Raw genomic sequence first — 21,623 nt, 5'->3', positions numbered from 1 at the left:
GTTTTCCTTGATGTCTAAGAAGCAGCCACCTTTCATTCAACCATGTATCTCAAGTCCTTCATCACACAAACTTCAAAGTAATTTTCATACATTTATCATAGTCAAGAAAACAAGATTGGTGTGACCCTACTTAGTCTCTTCTCCTTTTTTTCTTTTTCTTCATCTCTCTCTCGCTTGAACAGAGCCCTCTCTTTAGTACACTCTCTTTATTCACTGTGGTCTAAGAATGTTTCCAAGCCTCAAACATCCTCAGGAAGCACTGAAAAGCGCTGACCCCGAATGGTTAAAGCGTGGAGGACTTCTGAGTGACAGGATTTGCCCTCGGATACAATTTTTCTCTTGGAGCACCATACTACACACCCTCATTTCTTAATTATTTCTGAAATTCTGCCCATCACATGCTGACCTTCGAAGCTGTTTATTTAAAACCATTCTCGGAAATCTCAGTCTGTGAGTGAATTGTCAAAAATAATTAGGAAAAACGGTGGTATATGCCCCTGACAAAGAAATACATCTTTTCTGAAATGTTGCTGCTTTTAACAGAATTTAATAGGAAGTCATCTCAAGAATTATAACGCTATTAACCCAATGATGCCAGCAAAAGTAAGAACTATCCAGAGCTTTACACTAGATAGAAATAAAGAGGAAAACGTTCCCCTCGTGCAAGCTGTTACTGCGAATTCCTCCTGTTTCCTGGGGAAGCAATACGGTGTTCACTTCACTGGTGTAGTTTGGTCAGGAGGCTACCCACGTTGCGTTCTCACCGGGAAGGGAAGAGAACCACACACATTGCCAAAGCGAATGTTGGTTCTCCTTCGAACAAAGCTCCTCCTTCGGGAGAAGGGCACCGCTTACCGCCTCCCTGTGATCGCTGGCAAGACGTCATTGGATTTGGCTTCAGTGATTTTAAACGCGACTTTCTTCAAGTCCGAAATGCCAACAGCCATGTCCTCCAGCATTCCGACTTCGTCACCTAGAGAGGGAGAGCAGCGGTGACCAGCGTGCTATTGGAAGACAATGTCCCTGGGTAGTTCACCGCGCTGCTGGAGTGTGTCCTGGCATTTCGGTCAGTGAGCCTCCGAATGCAGGGAACCCACGCACACTGCCTTCCCTTGAAGGCTGAAGGCTTCCAGCCGAGATCAGAGCCGCTCCTGGGCCCTGGGAGGGAGGGAAGAACCAACTCCTCATCTGCTGGGAGGCTGCAGAGAGGTTTTGACTGTTCTGTGAAACAAAGTGTCATGCAGATGGCTCTCCACTGGCAGGACTGATACTTGATTTCTAGAAATAATAGGGACGGCGGAGTCGAAGATCCTACCTAGACTCGTGCTGGTCTTATATCTCGGTACACAAAGCCCAAGGAGGAGGTAAGCAAGTAAGATTCGAGATCAGCACCGTCCAAGAGAAACAGAGTGCGGGACACATAGATAATGTTCAATTTTCTCGTAGTCATAGTTTTAAAAGACTAAAATAAAGTGGCGAAATTAATTTCAATTATATATTTTACTTTAATCCATATATCTAAAACACCATTTCATTTATAAATCAAGATAAAACAACTAATTATTAATATGAAACTCGGTTTCGACTAGTCCTTAAATCCCAGGCATATTGATGGGGACTAGATTCATTTCAAGAGCTCAACAGCCACACCAGGCTACAAACTGAACGGTGCGGTTCCAGGTATTAGAGGGTTGGGCTATAAAAACCCAGTCATTGAACTAGGTTGGCAAAGAGCCTTGTCTCTTAAAAGTCAGACCGCTGCTCAGGGAAAAGCACAGTCACAAGGTGAATGCAAAGGACGCAAGTGACATCATTTCTGCCATGCTTGATGCAATCAAGTTTTAATCCTCACGTTTCTGTTGAACGGAAGGCTCCAAGGAGCAAACACCCCCAGAGCAGGCCTCTGACACTCAGGTGTACGGGAGCCAGCCATACTCACTGTAGGTGCTCAGCAGCCCTTCGTACTGCACGACCAATCCCACTGTGTGAAGCTGCTGCAGGAAGCCAGGGTCATGCAAACTTGTGTGTAATTTGATGATAAAACCACAGACCAATCCAGCAAGCTAAAAAAAAAAAAAAAAAAAAAATCATTGAAGAAATTGACGGGTGTCAGAAAACTTTAATTTAAAAATATTGAAGACTTCCGAGGCATCAGAGATTTAATTAAAACTTTTCAAGGACGTGGAAGAAACTCTGTGTCTATATCGATGCTAAAACCAGCCTCTGGCCCAGAGAGGCCTGGGAAGGCAGCGTCGTGAAGGAGGAAGGCGCAAGGCTCTGGCTCGGCGGACAGGTCTCCCAACCCTGTCTCTGCCATCCCAGCAGTAAAACAAGAAAAAGTGTTTTAACACTTACAAATATTATTACTGTTTTAAAAAATTATGTTTGCGCACGTAGAATGGAGACAAGAGCACTCATTTCACAGAGTCATCAAAAAGACTCGGAGGAAAATGTGTATCATTCAGAGACTCATTTGTCACTGGACCACCTATGAAATAGGTAGGGACAGGGACAGCTTGGTTAAAATAGTCCCTCCGCCTGAAATGCTTAGGCAGAGGAGCCTCTGTCTCTCTCCCTCCCTGCGGCTGTCTATGAAACTCCATGGTGGGGTGCAGGCAGAAGGGATGAAGGAGACCCCCACAGAGCTGCTGTGATGGAGACCAGCCCTGGTGCCATGGAATCGGCTTGGATGGAGGCAAAGGGAGTGGTCTTGTCAAACCTGTTCCAGCCTCCCTGCTGGCAAATTTATTTCATAAACAAAAGAAGAGACCACGATGCGCCGTCAGTCATGGGATTCATGCCGGAGCTGTAGAAATAGCGGGCAGCAAACAGTCCTAGCTGGCCACCTGCAGTGAGAGGCAGCTGTCTCTCTCCCTCCACTGTGCCCCGTGCAGAGACCCCAAGGCAGGACGTGACGACAGCCCGGGCGGCCCTTCCCTTCACAGACTTTCTGCTCCATAACATGGAGGGTATGTTACAGAGACTGGGCCACCCCTTTGCGGAAATAAACACTAAGTTCTTCTCAACCGCTTCCATGTATTTTGGGGTGCACATTTATGATGAATAAGAAACACTGGGTACGAAAACTGTCAGGAAAGGATCCCTTGAAAAGGAACACTGCTCTGGGCAGACGTCTGTCCTCACCAAGGACAGCAGGGGACACCCCGCCCTGCACTGTGCTCGCAGCCCAGGGGCACTTACTGCTTGGCTGAAGACCACGTCCCTCCGCAGGGTCAGCACCAGGCACTGGGGCAGGCTGTAGGCCAGCTCCTGGAGCAGCACGAAGGTCAGGGACTGCTTGGCGCGGTTCACCACTTCGCCCATGCAGTCCTTCAGCGTGAGGATGAGGGGGTACAGCTGCTCATACCAGTCCTCTGGTGGGGGGAGAGGGGTGCAGAAACAGTGGGAGAGGTGACGGAAGGTCTTGCCAAATGGAACCAATTTATCTTTTTTTTTTTTCTTTCAGTCCAGCTATACATATTATTAAGGATTCACGAAGATTAGATTGGAAGATCTCCAGTTGAAATCTCTCCTCTGAACCCCAGATGTCTGTAACCAGCTGCCCACTGGGCGTGTTTAACATACTTACATTAGCAGCCCTCTCCTCTGCTCATCTCTAACCTGTGCACTGCCTTCATCCGGGTGGACGGTGCTACCAAACTTCCCACGCTGCAGACACAACATTCCCTGGACGTCTGCAGTCTTCACCTGTCCCGGGTCACTGAACTAGCGCTACTATCGTGATAACCCACCAAGAAGCCACCTTCCCCTGGCCCTCTGCTCTCAGCACTTGTCACATCACCTTCTACCCCACTTCCCAAGGAAGCTTCCCCGCAGCCAGGCCCACTCACACCCTTCGTCAGCAGTGGGGCCGGGGGCAGCTGTCTAACCTGTTTGCAGCCCACCCATCACGCACTCTCTGGCTTCCTCTCTGGAAGTTTTTTTAATGACGAAAGTAAATGTTGTTAACCAGTGTCACCCCCATACACTCAACAGAAAGGGAAGATACACGAACACATTCAGAACGAAGTCTGGATGCGGAGAAGAGCCTCCGGTGCCCGTCCTCCTTGCCCGTCTCCTCTCTCAGAACCTCTTCACTCACTGCCTCAAGGTTCCGTGCGCTGAACAGCAGGTGGCCCCAGACCCGTCTCTTTTAGCCAGCGTCTCTGCGAATCTTCGCCTCGATCCTGGGACACCTTCCTCCACCTACCTTCCTGGCAAACACTTTATCTTCTCTGCAGACTCAGTGCAGGACTCCTCACCTCCAGGATTTCCCCCGAACGGGAATAACCAACACAACCCCTGTACCCAAGTTTGGGTTGAGTTCACTTTCCTGCCCACAGCTCCTTTCTCTCGCTGTTCTAGAACCATCTATGCACCGCGGCTCAGCAAGAAAGGGGGCTCACTGAAGACAAAGGCTTTATGGTTTAGTCACCAAATCTCCAGAACCTAGTATAGAACCTAACATATAACAGGTAGTCAATCCGTTTTAATGGAAAGTTATGAAGAATATAACAAGAGTCTTTTAAGATACGGACAAGCATCAGAAAATCACGTTTTTGACAGTATTTGGAATTCGAGTAGGTTTCTCTTCAAACTAAGATACAAAATTGGAACCCTCTGTACTTTTGGTATGTTTAGGTTTCTCATGCATTTTGGTTATAAAATTATGATTTTGGGATAGAATATAGATAGAATTTTTAGTGTGTTAGAAAGTCTAAGCCCTGACAGATGTCAAAAACTACAAATTCTGGACTGTGTGACATTCCATTAAAATATAAATAAATTAATAGTATGACAGATATGATTTAAAGAAATGGAGTGTGTGCTAAAAAATTAATTGTGAATCGGGATCCAAAATGGTATGAATGTCTCAGCACAGAAATGTACATTTCATCAGGAGTAATGTCAGTGGTCAATAACCAGTTCAGACCCCTGAAGGACCACAGGGAATGATAAAAAGAATCATAATCACTATTGTACCACGTCTACCATCGCGTATTTATTTTATGTTGTGGTATAATAAACTAAATGAAATGAACCAAAATAGCTGGAATGGTAATTAATGACCTCAACTTAATAAAAAGATATGCTTCTGTTAATACTCTATGTAAATGCTTATGTGATGGAAAATGCATTAGGAACACTGGCAGTTATTTAGAATATGGTACCATTAAGTGTTATGCTATGAATAAAAAGACTAGAGAAAGGGGAGTTTAATAAAGGCCTAACAAATCTGTAATCATTTATTAATGGACTCACTTTGGGGCAGCCTACGATAAAATATGAAAAATGGTTCAATTTAAACAAGCATTGGTTATCTATTGATCTGATGTGATTACTACACATAAAAAGGCAAATGGAGAACATCACTTAGTTTCAGAATAAAAGACACCAAAAAAGAATACTCTATGTTCCCAGGTTTCTCATATTTATAATTCTTTTCTCTCCCATTCTCTCTCCCTCTCTTTGATTTATTGTTCTCAGTATGAGTGTATAGACTAAAACATGCAAATACAAAGAAAATAAATACTTCAATAAATTGACCTTGATGTAGATCTTAAAAGATAGACTACAAACCAACTGTGCTTAGGTCTGTAGTTTCTACTCTGGAATTCCCAAACATGAACAAAGCTCGAGCAGCAGGTGGCGCTGTTTCCTCAGGCTGAAGTAGGACCATGTTGTCACTCCAAACAACTGATTTAAACTTCTCTCACACGTGTGTAGTTCCCAAGCAGCATTTGTTCATCATTTAGGGACCTTGCATCACACCATCCTGTGTCAAGTGGTCAAAAACTCGGTCATGACTGTGATATACTCTTTCTAGTTAGAAAATGGAGAACTGACCTGTGTCCACCCTTTTCCCTTGTTAGATGCCAAGTGACCACTTAAATTAAATATGGCTGTTGGTTTATTTTTAAAGGTCTTTAAAAGAGGAATAGTCACATATTACTTCATTAGCATCAGGACAATTTCTTTATTCATTCCTAAATGTATTCTCACATTTTTTTGACCAGTTGATTCTTATTCATAAATTGCAATCAGGGAGTAAAAAAAAAAAGTCTAATTTCTAGTCCTAGTAGAATAAAAAGAAATATGCTGATATTCTAAACCTAGGAGCATTGTTAGATACTTGCCCGATACACATAGTATCCCAGTGTCTCCATTTACTATAATTATATACACTTTTTATGGCTAAAATTTGAGGAAAATAAGAGTATAAGAAAACATTAATTATGAATGAGAAAAGCATAAGTGTTTGAGCACGCTAGAATGTCTTAAAGATAATAGTAAGCTTCTGATGGAGAAGCATATGAGAGCTAAAAATACATTTTTTTCTAGGAAAAAAAACAAAACGAAGTTCAGCAGAGACAGGAAACCGTACAAGCAAATGCAAATTGCAAGGGCTGGCTTTGTTCCCGGGCACTCTTCACTCAGGGTGGCTCTTGGGCTCTGAAATAAACATAACGCGCGTGACAGGCCAAAGACAGACCGAAATCAGGTCATAAACGCCCTTTCTTGCCCCAAACAGACCAAATCACTCTCACAAAGAAATAGCACATGCTTTCGTTTTCTCCTAAAAAATCTATGTTTGGGAAAAGAAAAGGCTGCAGTGTTTGACCGTGTTGAGACCGTTGTCACTTCCCCTCACCTTGGTGTTTCTCTATACATCGCGGCTGACACGGTGTTTATATTGTCCTCACAATAAAGCCATTTCCTAACAGGGATGAAGACGGTGTTCACTCTGCCTATTCAGTCAAAGTAGAACATCCTGAAATGCACACGTCCATGCTTCTGAGTCTAGTTTCTTCAAGTTTCAACTAAGATTTTACACACACAGACACACACACGCACACATACGCGTGCACACACACACACACACGCACACACACACACACGCGCACACACACATGCAGTATCGTCACTGCACCGACTCCTCTCCAGGAGCTGATTGGCCTGTTGACACGTAAGTGCCCACACTTCTGATTCTATCACTGGCTCTTTTCAGTGACAGAGGAAAATTAAAAAAGCACCTTTCAGTGCCCGTCTAAAAACCTGCCGAAACTCCTTAGCCCCACGAGCAAGAAGCAGAGGCCCATCAGGAAACCAAAGCGCGCAGGGCCCGGCTCCCCGGGCTTCGTGAGGTTCACTGGAAGCCGGCCCGGCGGAGCCCGTTTTCCAGCCGTCGGCTCGTTTCTACCATGTAGCGAGCGAGGCTCACTGAAGGATTCAAGGGACCACTGGCCGGTGGCCGCCTCACCTCCTGCACACGCCGCCTATTTCCTGTACAGCATGTTCACGTCCTCCGAGCTCAGTGGCACTCAGGACAGAAATACAGGAGCCAAACCCCAGGCACCGGGAGCAGGGCCCAACGCTTTCCTTCCAGTTTCTGGGCCGTTTTCTCCTCGGGCACTAGGTCCTTGCTCATTTAAAATAATTCACTTCAAACAAGCCGTAGCCATTGTTATCTTTGTGATCACAACTTTTCAGACATAGAAAGAGAGAGAGAGAGAGAGAGAGAGAGAGAGAGAGAGAGAAGAGCGCATGCCTGTTAAGAGCCAGCTCTGAGGACTCCCCCAAGTGGAGAAGATGACGCACTGTGATGTCTGACGATCGCAATGGCCTCAAAGGAGGGTGATAGAATTGCAAGGTTGTGAGAAGGACAGAGACCGAGCCCACAGCCAGCTGGGCTCTTATATACTGCCCCGAACTCAGGCTTCACGAACGATGGCAGAGGGTCCCTGGTGGGGCTGGAGGTGAGGCAGAGCGATGCTCCTGCCTGGAGTCCGTGCTGAGGTCCTAGGCCCGACATGGCAGCCCCGTGCCCCTCTGAGAGAGGCCCTGCTGTCAGGTACCATTTTATAACATGAACACCATAACCAGAGGGCCAATGAACGATAAGGCTTCCGCTCCAAATACCTTACAGCTAAACTCCTTTGTATAACAAATGTGGCCAACTCTGGTCAGAGAACCTGCTCATCGGAGGCCCCCAAATATCTGGGCATGTCCCAGGGTCAAGGAGCACAGAAAAGAGGCGAATCCAGACAACGGGAAGGAAAGCGCTTGCTAGGGCTCAACACCGCGAATGTCCTCCCTGCTCACTCAGAACACCCTCCTCCGCGTCTTCCTACCCCTGCCCATCTTCAGCATCCGTCTCCTGGCTTTGGTCCAGGACCGTTAAAAAATCAATTCGTATACGTCTTTTGTTAACAAATGCTAACTTATCGTCTGTGTATCATTTTGTCTCCATTTTTCACCGCCACCATGAGAAATATACTCGTTTGTTAGACAAATAGAACCTCTTACCTGTGAGGTCCAATAGGTGCTACTAATACTTATAACTCATGGCCCCCCCTCAAGGAGGCTAGCACAGAGAAGGGAAGGGAAGAGGTGTAAGATCGTGCCGACAACAGCAAGGAGCGTGGTTAGTGCTGGAGAAGATGGGGCAGTGACCAAGCACATGTGGGAGAGGGAAGAGTTCAGAGACAAGAGAGTGCGTCCTGGTGAGAAGATCCTCGTTTTTCCTGGCTGCGTCCTTTGCTGAACACGGGGACAGTGTCCTCGGGGGAGCGAGTTCAGGGAAGCTGATGGCAAAGCCAAAAGTGAGGCTTTTGTAGGAACAGTCTGGGAGGGCACCCGGTTTGGTGGTGCCAGATGCCCTAAGCAGACGCCATAAACCGACTGGAGGGGCTCAAGAGGGACTGGCAGGGAGGCTGAGATGACCTAAGGACTTAGAAAAGGCTGAATAAAGGGGAAGTAACTGCTGAGCCTGAAGTTAAGGGAGGAAGGCACGATGGGAAGCTAGGTGGGCAGTCACCACAGCAGGGGCAGGGGGTGGGGTAAGTGGGGGTGGGAGAGAAGGAGGCAGGTGCAGAGTATGTGTGAGCAAAGAGCCGAAAGCTAAGACGCAAGACCAGATCTGGAAATAATGGGTCTCAGATAGAACAAAGGGAGCCAGGCTTTCCGGTGGCCCTGGGGGTTGTGTTGTACCTTCCTTTGCCTCTAGCTCAGGCCAGTCTTAAAGGCACCGTATTCACACAAAGGACACACATGTATCTCAAAATGTCCTCATTGTCGTGTCCAATGAACTACGATCCAGGGTTAAGAGACTGATCTGGGCATCTTCCAGATGGATTAAAGAAATGAGTGTACTGTTCAACTCAAGACAAACTGCTCTGAGAAGAACAAAGGCAACCCTTTCTCATGTCAAGGGACCCTGTTTGTTTAAACCCTGCCAGCCCGGGAACACAGTGTCATAAAACTTTCCAGTCTCGCTCTGTAGAAAAATGGCAAAGGAAATGCATCAGCTGATATCCTGGTTAAATTTCTCATTTCGTAGCACAAAGTTGAAAGCCTTAAGTCAATTCTGCTAAGACAGTTGCCAGGAACTAAATCCATGAGTCATACAAGCTCTGTATTTGGTAAAGCACAATATTTGAATGGGGGGCCACCCTGGCCCTGGAGGAGTCTCCCATGCACATGCGTTGGGCTTATTTTGCCTTTTGGCCTGAAAACACTGCAACCTCAGGACTCTGGTCTACAAATATGCCAAGCATCTAAGAATAAGCTTCACAGGTCATAGGTCATTGAGCAACCTGAAATCTCCAAGACTTCTGCATCAGAGAGCTCTTGTCATTTAAATTTTGTCCAATAACTAAGATTGAGAAGGGACAGGCAGTGATATGATATTGAGTTGATTTAAGCCTGATGATAGTACAGGCTTCCCGAGGAGGGGAGAGGAGATGTATTCTATCCTGACGTGAACTGAGTTCAGTCATTTCTCTAGTCAAGTTCAAGGCGTACGAAATCTAGTACACCATACTTTAAAAGCAATATTTCTACAAATACAATAAAGCCTCAGCTAAGCAGATTTAACTTATAAGTGCTGAGTAAGTAGGCAAGGAACCAAACATAATGCAAATAGTACTATTTCTCTACTCCATTCTACAATAATATGCACCAAAGTTCCCAGATGGGCGATAGGACTCTCTTTTGGCTACATGATCTGCCAAAGGTCATGTAGCCAAATACGTAAATTGTGTACTTGCCAAGGATCTTGGCTCTGAGTCAAGTGTTGTTTGTTACATCGTAATTCATTGCACAATTTTAAGGAAACCGTTATTTTTCTGATAAGAGCAGACATCAAACATGTCATCATGTAAATTATTATTGGAATTCTAAGTTTACAATAAAGGTATCCGTGGTCTCTCTTATTTATTTTTCAGCAAGTTTTTTTCAACTTGTAAATATACTTTAAAAGTTGTTTCACCTGCTGAACCATGAGTTCTACAAAGCCTGATTCACTCAATTGTCTTTCTAATGAAATTCTAAACATTCATGTGTAGAAATCAATGGAATTCATAAATACTGATATTACAGCCCTTTGATGAAAATGATGCTCTGTTCTTGCATCTTTACAAAATAAAATAGACTTTTTTCATGTTATAAAACCACTGAAATAACTGTCTAATGTTGAGTATAAGTTCTGGAATATAATGACTTTCATGCAGGTATGCACAAATAGGCACATATGTTGAAGATATTCACTTAATAATATCAAGAAAACCTTCCAAAATAAACTAAGCCATGGAGTTGTAGTATACAGCACAGGAAATACAATTAATAATGTTATAATAACTGCATGGTGAGAGATGGACATTAGACTTAGTATGGTGATCACATCATAAGGTATATAAATGTAGAAACATGATGTCATACACTTGAAACTAATATAATATTGTACCACAACTATAAATTGAATTTTTAAAAAAACTGCCCAAAAATTTCTTGTCAGGGCTTATAGCTGGGTACATTAGAAAAAAGTATTCAATAACATCGGGTATTTATTTGGTCTTTCCACAGGGCATTTCATGATATTCTTGTGAAGACGGAGAAATACAGGACATGAAATAAGATGAATGGATAAATACACACTGAACACATACATATTCCCAAAGAGCAGTGATTAACAGGCATATTTCAACACATACAGTGTTTCTGGAGATGTTCCTCAAAGATCTGTATTTATCTCTGTTTTCCCATCATTTTTATCCATTACTTCTGTGACTGGACAGAAAATATTTATAAAATGTGAATGAAATCAACCTGCGTCGGACAGTAGACATGATGGATGAAAGAAATCGGTATTTATTACAGTGTACTGAAAAGTGTATTATACTGCAGTCATGGGTTTAGAGATCAATCTTTGCAGTAAAATTGAGATAGACTGTATCTTAAGCTTTAATATTTCACAATTTCTAACACACAGTGGTGCTTAACTGTTACTTGAATCTTGAGAAGTCTAAAAGATAGGCCAGCTTTAGCAAGGTTTGTGGATATCAGTGGAGTTCGTAGTAAAATGTGGGTCAAAGTAGCTAATGTGAACTAAGCTATCATTAGTAGAATAGTATCTAAAAGCAAGGAGGTAGCCCTGGCCGGTTTGGCTCGGCGGTTAGAGCATCAGCCCACAGACCAGAGAGGTCCGGGTTCGGTTCCTGCTAAGGGCATGTACCTCGGTTGCGGTTCATCCCTGGCCCTGGTTGGGGTTGTGTGGGTGGTGGCCACTCGATGTGTCTCTCTCATGTCAATGTTTCTCTCTCTCTCTCTTCCTCCCTCTCTCTCTCCCGCTATATCTGATGATAAATGCAAAAATGTCCTTGGGTGAGGATTAAAAAAATAAAAATAAAAGCAAGGAGGTAGTCCTCCTGTGTTCCCCTGGGTCCCATGCCATTCCTTTGAAAAAGGGAAATAAGTTTGTTCTGTTCTGTTTGGGGCAGAGGAATAGATCTGGGCCACTGGGTGAAATGAAAGGAAACATCTCAACGAGCATGTGGAGCCTGCCACTCTAGAAAATAAAAACAGTTCATCTGTGGAGATGTGTGTCACAGGTTAGGTGAAAATTGGCAGAGGTACCGTAGGTAAGCTTCTTAGCATAATTTAGGAGGTTTAATTTCAGAATCTTTTTTTAAAAATTAATTAATTTTTATTTTTTATCTTTATTGTTGAAAGTAGTACAGATGTTTCCTCTAATTCCAGAATCTTTAAGGGCACACTGAAGCCTAAGATTCTGATATTTCCTGATTTTATCCCTAATCTATCATGAAACTGAAGCCTGTAGACTACGCATGCAGTAGGTTTTCATAAATATGTGTTAAGTGTATGAACAATAAAAGGACCACCTTGTTCATAAAGAAAACATGTAAAGACACACAAGCTGTGACGGTGTAGACCAGTTACTCTATTGTTTGTTCAGAACAGCAGAGAAGCTTGTACTTCTTCCAACACCATTGATGCTAATCCCGAAAAGAAATGTATAAAGTAAGTAAGCTAGACTGTAAAATCTGAGATCTAAAACACATGGAAAACCTTCAAAACCGCAGCTTTAAAACACTGTTACATATGCTGTAAAAGGAAAATCTCAACTTGAAAAGAAAAATATCTGCAGCTTAGAGAGGAACATAAAGGTGACAATTCGGAAGACCATGTGTTTAACCACATTAGGTAAACACCAGAAAAACCAACACAAATTATGGCTAGAACGCAAAATAAAGAAGGAGGGCGAAGAAAGAAAAACTGATTGTCGAAGAGTTGGCTTACCCTGTGAGATTTCAAAATGTATCCCGATATAAAATATTAATTAACAATCAACATTCCAGAAATTGTTGTAAAAGATTTGCTAAAATGAATATATAAAGAAAAAACAAAACAACGTGAGAAACAAAATCACTAATAAATAATGTAACAAAATGCCTATCGGTATGTACCACATCATAAATTCTAGGTGATTCAGATCATTCACTGACTCAATTCATTAATTAATTGAAAAAGGAATGGTGTCAGAGGGTAAAGGAGTGAGTTTAAAAAGTAAGAAAGTAATAAGGGAGTAAGTAAGGAAAAAAGACAGTAAATAGCCTTTGGGGGTGGTGATTGCTGGGTACCTGTCAGAAGGCCACTGAAACCCAAGGCTAACTCTGGAACAGTTTGAGCCCAGAATAAATAATGTTAGTATTGGCTTATAAACCAAAGAATAAAGTAAGTATTCATGAGTCCACAGTGATATAAAGAAATAACTGTATAAATAAATAAATACATGGGAGAGAAGAGATAACTCTCTAGTTCTAGCAAGCCAACAGGGAAAAACTTAGACTTTTGAAGATGGTTATGTGTTAATTGCAGATTTTAATTAAATACCTAAAATGGTGGTTTCTTTTTGGATAAATTAGTGTATGAGCATTATAATCTCATTTGCAGAAAATGTCTGTTAGGAAATATGCAGAATATAATGCTGTGCAGGATAGCAAGAAGTACATCTATATTTATAGTGTGTCCGCCAGTTTGGCTACTGTGTGTGTGTGTGTGTGCGCGCGCGCGCGTGCGTGCACGCTTATAAAAATAGAAAATGTGCCTGGCCGGTGTGGCACAGTGGTTGAGTATCGACCCATGTACCAAGAGGCTGCTGGTTTGATTCCTGGTCAGGGCATATGCCCAGGTTGTGGGTTCAATCCCCAGTGGGGGGCATGCAGGAGTTGGCCATTCGATGTTTTCTCTCATTGATGTTTCTCTCTCTCTCCCTTCCTTTCTCTAAAAATCAATAAAGAAAAAAAATTTAAAAAAAAATGTTTAAAATGATAGTTATATTGAAATAAAATAAAAATTATATATAATCCATTTTTTTTTGCAAATTTTCTAAATTATTATTTTTCAAATAAAAATTTTAAATATAGGTAAATTGAGGGGGGGCACATATCATCACTGAATGTATATCCAAAATATCTATTTGAAATAGTTTGGGGATAGTATAAGTAAATACATAACTTAGATTATTTATTTGCTTTATATTAGTTCAAAAAGCCACTATTAATTTCTCTACCACATTGCTTTATGTGACAAAAGTCAGGGTAGAAACTTAAAGTGTTTTTCCCCCTATTTTATAAGCAGGGGGAAAATAAGTATTATTAATTTTATTAAATACTAAAAATAATTTTTATTAATAATTAAACTAATTCCATCTATGCAGTGGCATCCATAATATATATATAAGCACATTTGAGCACAGATATTTTTAAAACTTCTATTTATATATGTTAAGCATCTTCGTTTATGTACCAATATCCTCTTCAAAAAATCCATTCAATATGCAATTGTCTAACACATAAAATGTTTACAAAGTTTAACTTTGATATTATTTGACAATATTTACTATGTTAAATATTTCCAGACCAAAGTATATAATTCATTTTACCCATTTAAATAGTGTCTTGTCTCCTAGAAATGTTTATAACAACACACCCAAAATATGGATGAAATAAACATGGACAATAAAATAAAAATAATACAATTAATTAGAGAGCACTCCGTTGTAATGCGACTCTAACCATCTATAAAGCTAATCTGGCTGTGAATTCTACTTTGGCAGCACTTCTGTCTGGCTTTCCTGCCTCACATTCAAATGAGATTCGTATAATTTAAAATATTTTGGGACTCTGTTCTCATCAAAGAGAATTTCTGGGGAATATCAAAACCAAAAACTGGGGCAAAATCTAGTATCCATCATCAGATTTCTGCTACAAAAATGTCATGCCTCGAAACCCATCAAGGGACAGAACAAGTCACTAAGATGGATTCTGCTTCCTCACCTTGTTTTCCAGAGCACAGCGTAGTGTCTGGCTCATAGCTGATAGTCAATGAATGTTCCATTAAAAAAAATAGAAATATATGATTTTCTTTATGGCGTACATTACGACAAGTTTTCATTCTGATTCATGTGAAGCTATGGAACTGGACTAGATTCATTTACTAATAAATCTGATATTAAAAAAGAAAATCCGCCCTGGCCGGTTTGGCTCAGCGGTTAGAGCATTGGCCCGCGGACCAGAGAGTCCTGGGTTCAGTTCCCGCTAAGGACACGTACCTCAGTTGCGGTTTGTCCCCGGCCCCGGTTGGGGTTGTGCGGGTGGCAGCCACTCGATGTGTCTCTCTCACATTGATGTTTCTCTCTCTCTCTTCCTCCCTCTCTTCCTCCCACTGCATCTGAAGATAAATTCAAAAATGTCCTCAGTGAGGATAAAAAAAAAAGAAACTCCACATAGACGTTAAACCAGGTAGGTGTGAACATAAAGGACATCAGTACAAACTACCCACCTACACTGATGTACCACAGAAGATGGTACAATTAAAAAAAAACAAAAAACTTTAGAAAGCCAGAGATTCCAAAAACCATTTAGAAATGATTCTACTGTTAATCAAATGGTGAAAGATGGATGTTTCATATAATTAAACACCTGAAGAAAATGAGAGTAATGAAAAATCAGGAAAGCAAATCAGAAAAACAAATTTAATTTTGTAAGTACGCATATTTTCTTATAACTCGTTTTCTTAAAGAAAAGGAAACGCAGATTGCAGAAGAAGAGGCTAGAACAACCTGTTTATTCTTTCCACTTAAATGACTACAGCAATTCCCATACCGGTCTTACTACCATAAAAAATTATAGACGTTTGTCTTGGTTTTTGTTGTCAAAATTGATCAAATCACCAGAAGAATTTTAATAAAAAATTATGGACATAACCGTAGTTAAAATTTTGATGATCATATTTGCTGGTCTATCTTGTAATAAGCCATACATTCAAAATTATTTGACTATATAACTACCTATAGACACATACATATATAGCCACATGTGTATGCAGATATATATATGCATGTATGTGTATGGCTGTGTACATAGCCATAAAAATCTAGACTTACTAATATGTCTTTGGAATAATGCACACACATATTGTTCTTATATGGAATCAGACCTTATATCTGTTTAAAATAATTCACAAGAAATATTCCTCAGAATAAGTGAAAAGCGCTTGATCTATCATACTGCGTTCTTTTCAGAAACCATTCTGAGATACCATTTCCTGGCACCGCTCCAAGTGTCTAAGAGTTTTAACATGATACTTGTTTTTCTTCCTAATAAAATTTTGGAGAAATGCATAAAAGTAGATTAAACTATGTCAGATTCTTTAAAAGAAAACATTGTTCTTCTTTCAAGAAGGCTGCTATGTAGCAAAAGGAGGGGAAAGGGCACTGCAGCAGTTCTGGAGATGCATCTGGATGCTCTTTGATGAACAGCCTTCCAGCACCCACGCCGGAGCGGGAGACGTGCTATCAGCGCTTCCATCAGAGGCACTACTGACTCCTCGTTTCTATCTCGTCTCATCACGACATTCTCATTTCGCTCCCTCAGCCAACGATTAGAGGAAAGCGTCCTTACCCCGTGGGTGAGTCACAATGGCGTCCACGGCGGCAAGGTCCCCTTCTCCCTCTTTGTTGTCACCGCTCTCTTCGCCACCATCGCCCTCCAGCAGTTTATCCACCATGGCGATGATGCAGTTCAGGCTCTTCCCCACGTTGGCCCACACCCTATCCTGGAAAGAACATGAGTATCAATACACATTTTTTCTGCAAAAGCAAGATGAGGCAAAATCTGATTAATCCATTTTAGAGAAGCAAGTAGAGGAGCAATCATCAGAACGCAGACTCAGTGACCAGCGTTAATACGTCCATTCATTTGGCCAGTCTATGGATACTCTAGAAATCCATTTTCTCTTAATAAAGCATAATCTATGTGCTGTAAATCTTTTTATTGAGTTGATCATTTTTATCTGTCATAACGTAATGATAAACTACCATACAATATTCATCCATAATTGAGCTCAAAGTATGAAATTTTAGACTGGATATATCTATTTTCCTTATCAACACTTAGAAAGAAAGCAAAGATGCACCAATATTTTTAAAGACTGCCCACCACTTGCATTAGAAATTCTTGTCTTTCTTTTTAGTGTGATAATATACACATAAAGTCTACCATTTTCACAATTTTGAAGTGTCCGGTTCAGTGACATCAAATACACACACATTGTTGTGTGACCATCACCACCCTCCATCTGCAGAACTTTTGCATCTCCCGCACCTAAAACGTTGCACCCTTTAAACATGAACACATTCTTCCCTCCCTCAGCCCCTGGCAGACTCATTCTACCTTCTATGAATCTGACTACCCCAGGAAAGGGACATTCTTAAAGTGTGGTCCCCAGCCAATGGGAACAAACTCTGCTATTAAGGGAAAAGGGGAAGAGGATTGCTCTGAATTTTCCAGATAAGTTTTGTGAGATACATTTTCAGGTCTCTTCCTGACGCCCAAATTGAGAGACACTTTGCATTTTTGATTAAAAACAAAACTAGAAGGCTTGCAAGCTGCTGCTTTCTTATGCAAAGGAACACAAGGGATGGGTCCTCTGATCTCCATCACATCTCCGAGGAGCCTGACCAGAAGGTAATGTGAAAGGATGGTTTTATCTCTATGTTACTCTTCTCCCTTTACAGATACCTCAAGTTATAGGATTCCACTGACAGGAAAAGTAACCTTTACAGCCACTAAAGAGATCTTTATTGGCAGGAGGAGCAGAGTGAAACATGTTCATTGACCAACACCAACAACCACAGAGTAAGAGGTTAGATGGCAAACAGTAGAAAAACATTTACGTCGTTAAATGCTTAGAGGACACGTGAGCTGGGAGGGTGTGCTGGGGTGAGCAATTGAACGGTTTCTAATGCAACACTAATATACAGTGCATGCATAATTAGATATTCTACTGAAGCGACACTCAGCGGCAGACACTGAGTAGACTCATTCTGTTCTTTACCTTCGGGGGAGAAGACCCTGCCCAGCTGCTAATGAGAAAAATCTGAGCCTTACCGGTCATGATTCCTTCTCTTTTATAGCATCTAAATAGTGTAGTGACGTTACTGATTTGTTTTGCACTTCTGTCTCTAATACCAGACTATGAATTATTCGGGAGCTGTGTCCTCAATACATTGCACAGGACTGGAAGAAAGGCAGAGAGAGAGGGAGGGAGCAAAGGAGAGAGGAGGAGAGAGATCACTCCAACCCAGAGATACATTCGGGACTGCTGTTTATATCACCTGGCATATGAACATAACTAATTAACCTCCAACACCATCAAATTAGTTTACTTTTAGAAATAAAGAGACATCAGGTAAGAGATGTTGAATAACATTCAATATTAAAATGGTACAACTGGGCTAGAAATTCCATTTGACCCCCAAGACCTGATTCTTCCCCCATGATTTCCCACAGACCTGTGGTACACGGCAGGAATTCCTCTTTGTGAAATTGTCAGAACTTGGGGACAGGCTAGAAAAAGAAAGGTCAGAAGAGAGAGACCAGGAAGAGTCAGGTAGAGATGTATGTCACCTCAAAGGAGCAAGATTCAGTTTCAGTTATCTAAGGCTTAGAAATGAGCCCAGAGGTAGATTCTGGACTTAGAGATATGACTACAAAAAGGACAGGCTGGTCAGCGTACCCTGAAGTCTGAAATGGAGAGTGTCACATAACCAGGGATGGAGCAGTCACTCGGCTAAAGGGTCAATCAGCTTCGGTCAAGGGACATTAGTGGCCAGTACTTACAGAGGACAGTGTCAGTGCCAAGGCCTAGTCCATTCATGTGACTGGGATAGAAAATAGACGGTGGGTTACAGGGGGAAAGCTGATCATCCCATTCCTAGGAGACTGGGTGCAAGAGAATTATTTTAGAACTGGGGAGCTAAAAATGGGTGGGCAAGAGCCTTGAAGGGGAGCCTTCAATGTCCGATTTCTCTCCACTCGCTGGAATGTCTCCGTGAAAACACCCACACAAAGAAAAATAACCAGCCACAATACATTCTTGCTCTGATGATTATTACTCACGAGGTTGGTTCGGGAGGGAAATTCTTTTTGATTAGATTGCTGGTATGGCTGGAGCCAACTCCACTTTCTTCCCGACTAACATCACACAACTTCTTTCAGACTGTTCCCATAAAGAGGGAGGGCTGGTCAGTGGGGAGAAGACAATGGATGCATGACAATGGACAGCAGGACCTGGTGCTGCCCACCCCTCCCTTTCTTGGGGAACAGCCTTCGGACCCTGTTGAGCTCATCAGCCACACGAGAGGTTTAGAAACAAAACAAAACAATAAACAACCACCGCAACAACCTATTAGAAAAACAGATTGCTGGACCTTTACCCCTGACAATAGCAGCCACTATTCTGCTCTGTCTCCTGCTGTATGGAGGATGTAATGGAAAGCTGGTAGGTTCAAAGCGTAACCTTTATTAAATGGAGTCTAACTGGTGTACTTGACCTTAAGGGAGCCTTCACACAACTTTACTTCTTAGAGGTGAAGTACTCATACACTTTTTATTTTTTTGGCAATGAGGGCACAGCATCAGCGGGGAGCTAGCAGTAATATTTATTCCATTCTGAGTCTGGTGTTGATCTCAGTTCTCACGTATTTCTGGGTGAGGGCCCACATGAAGGGTGAGCTCTGTAGCAACAGACGCAGACGTCTGATGGGCGTAGCAGTGAGCGGTCAGGGGGACATCACACCTCGCAGAGTGAGCCCTGAGGGCAGGGGCCACGGGCTCACTCAGCACTAAGAGAAATCCTGACTGCTTTGGATCAGCTGTTAACTTAACAAAAAAAAGTTCAGCATTGCTTAACTGATCAACTTTTCTAGGTCCAATTTTTTGATCAGCAAGAATGTGAAGACTAAACCGGAGCTGCTATGGGAGAGGGGGTCCAAGTAGCCCTGCTGTATGTATATCTCCATGCACAATGTCCCACCTGGCATTACTGATTTCTCAGGACCTTGATCAGAACAGACATGTGGATTGACAAGGCCAACTGCCACCTTTAACAAGACGCTTCGGTTTATCCTGGATTGAGTGAAATTTGCACTATGCTGACCTAGCTCAACACTGCAAATCTTTGTTCTTTCAATAGCTTGAAAGCTCTTTCCTCTGATCCCAAGTTTACGGAGACTTACAAGGCTCCAGGCACAAACCGGCACAGGTGTGACCCAAGCTGTGTAACACACACACCTGCACACACACATCACATCCACTCAAAATAGCCAGACATGTGACATCCATCAGAATTCAGTGAGATTTCCCCATCTTTGCTTCCTACTGATCCTCCTGCTTAAATTCTCCCATTTACTTATGTAAAAATCCCTTCCAATAACCACACTACTGGTCTTATCCTGAAACTCAGCCCCTGGTCACACAGTAGATTCAGATAATCAGGCACCATTTCTCCAGTGCAGATCTCCCCATATTCCCAGACCTACCCAGGATCAGCTACGACTGAAACAGGTCTACGCCCACGTGCCACATGTATCTCCGTCGATGCCCCAGCTCAAGTCATCACCCCTCTGATCAACAGCACTGCAGGGCCTCATTCTCCTCTGCGCCTAGAGTCACCTCTTGAGTTGAGTCAACCTAGAAATTCTCCTTATTTCTGATTAGTCTTCAAAATGAAAACTTAATCTGGGTCAGTCATCTTGCTACGCTAGCAACATGCTGTTAAATAGCTTAACATCTATTTTCTGGGCACCTGCTACATGCCTGCTTAGTGCTGAACACGGGAGACATGCAGGAAATCTTGGAGGGACTAATAGTTCTATTTGGATACATGCTGGTTTTTATGCTTAGAATACCTTCTTCCTTGTCTTCCATCAACCTAAATACTAACCCCTTTCAAGTCTCACCATCTCCAAGACTGTTCATGCTATTCTCCCTCTGCTTCATGCATTTTTTTCCTTTCTGATGGACAGCGAGCTCTATGAGGAAAATGACTATTATTTATTAATCTTTTTATTCTCTGGTCCTCAGGTGATAAATAAAAGAATGAGTGAGTGAATCAATGAATAGAAAAAAGAAGGAAGTGATATATATTTTTCATCTTCTCTAACCTTCATATAATTTATCTCTGAATCTTTTCAACATTTTAAAAAATTGATTTCAGAGAGAAGAAGGGAGACAGAGACAGAAATATCAATCGGTATGTGCTCTGATCAGAAATCGAACCCGCCACCTTTTGGTGTGTGAGATGAAGCTCCAACCAACTGAGCCAAACTGGCCAGGGCTCTTTTCAACATTTTTTTATGTGTATCACACAACCATCTCTATTCTGGGAATCTCTCTCAATATCTCTGCTTGTTTATGAGTGCTGGCCATTCACTTGAATTACATGGTATGGTTGTTGAGATCAGAATCCACATTCTATACTTAATTCGTTTCCTTCAAAGTACCTATAGCATTGCTATGCATCAGTGGTGCTTAATTAGCATCTGTTGATTGACTGAATAACCTGCTACTTAGGAATAAAATGAAATTAAGATACAACTTTAACAAGTATTACCACATCTTCAAGTCAAAGTCAGAACTAAGCTCAAACTCAGGCTGAGTTCACCCTAATAAACTCCACATCACGCTAAAGCTTTTGATTTAGAAAAAATATTAAATAAAGCATTTGTTTAATAACAAAAAATTACCAGGGATTGGATAAGGCTTTGCATTTTAAATTAGTAATTGGATAGCTGCACAACTAGTTGAATTACATGACAATATCAGTCAGTGTGCTGCATTCAACCAGTTTCCAGGATTAACTTTTAAAAAACTGAATGTACTCGGATATATCAATAGTCTGCCTGTATATACCTCAGCATTTCTTTGAATAATCCATTAAATGTTTGAGATTCTAAGATTTCTATTTGGGAAGTAATGTCT

General features: G+C 42.0%; 1 protein-coding gene across 8 annotated transcripts in view; it reads right to left on the bottom strand.

The window, feature by feature from the left end:
• The window catches only part of INPP4B (inositol polyphosphate-4-phosphatase type II B), a 595,725-nt gene that overhangs the window by 60,842 nt on the left and 513,260 nt on the right, over positions 1–21,623 (bottom strand). For all 8 annotated transcript variants that reach the window (XM_036282080.1, XM_036282084.1, XM_036282081.1 and 5 more), the window contains 4 exons: positions 16,263–16,416; positions 3,202–3,374; positions 1,940–2,063; positions 856–973 (listed from right to left, as the gene is read on the bottom strand). In XM_036282080.1, the coding sequence (XP_036137973.1) occupies positions 856–973; positions 1,940–2,063; positions 3,202–3,374; positions 16,263–16,416 (569 nt within the window). The remainder of the gene's footprint in view (positions 1–855; positions 974–1,939; positions 2,064–3,201; positions 3,375–16,262; positions 16,417–21,623) is intronic.

This window comes from Molossus molossus, unplaced genomic scaffold (genome assembly GCF_014108415.1).
Source record: "Molossus molossus isolate mMolMol1 unplaced genomic scaffold, mMolMol1.p scaffold_m16_p_4, whole genome shotgun sequence".
In the NCBI taxonomy this organism is placed as follows: Eukaryota; Metazoa; Chordata; class Mammalia; order Chiroptera; family Molossidae; genus Molossus; species Molossus molossus.
The sequence above is the reverse complement of the archived record's forward strand: the minus strand, read 5'-3'. Positions and strand labels throughout refer to the sequence as shown.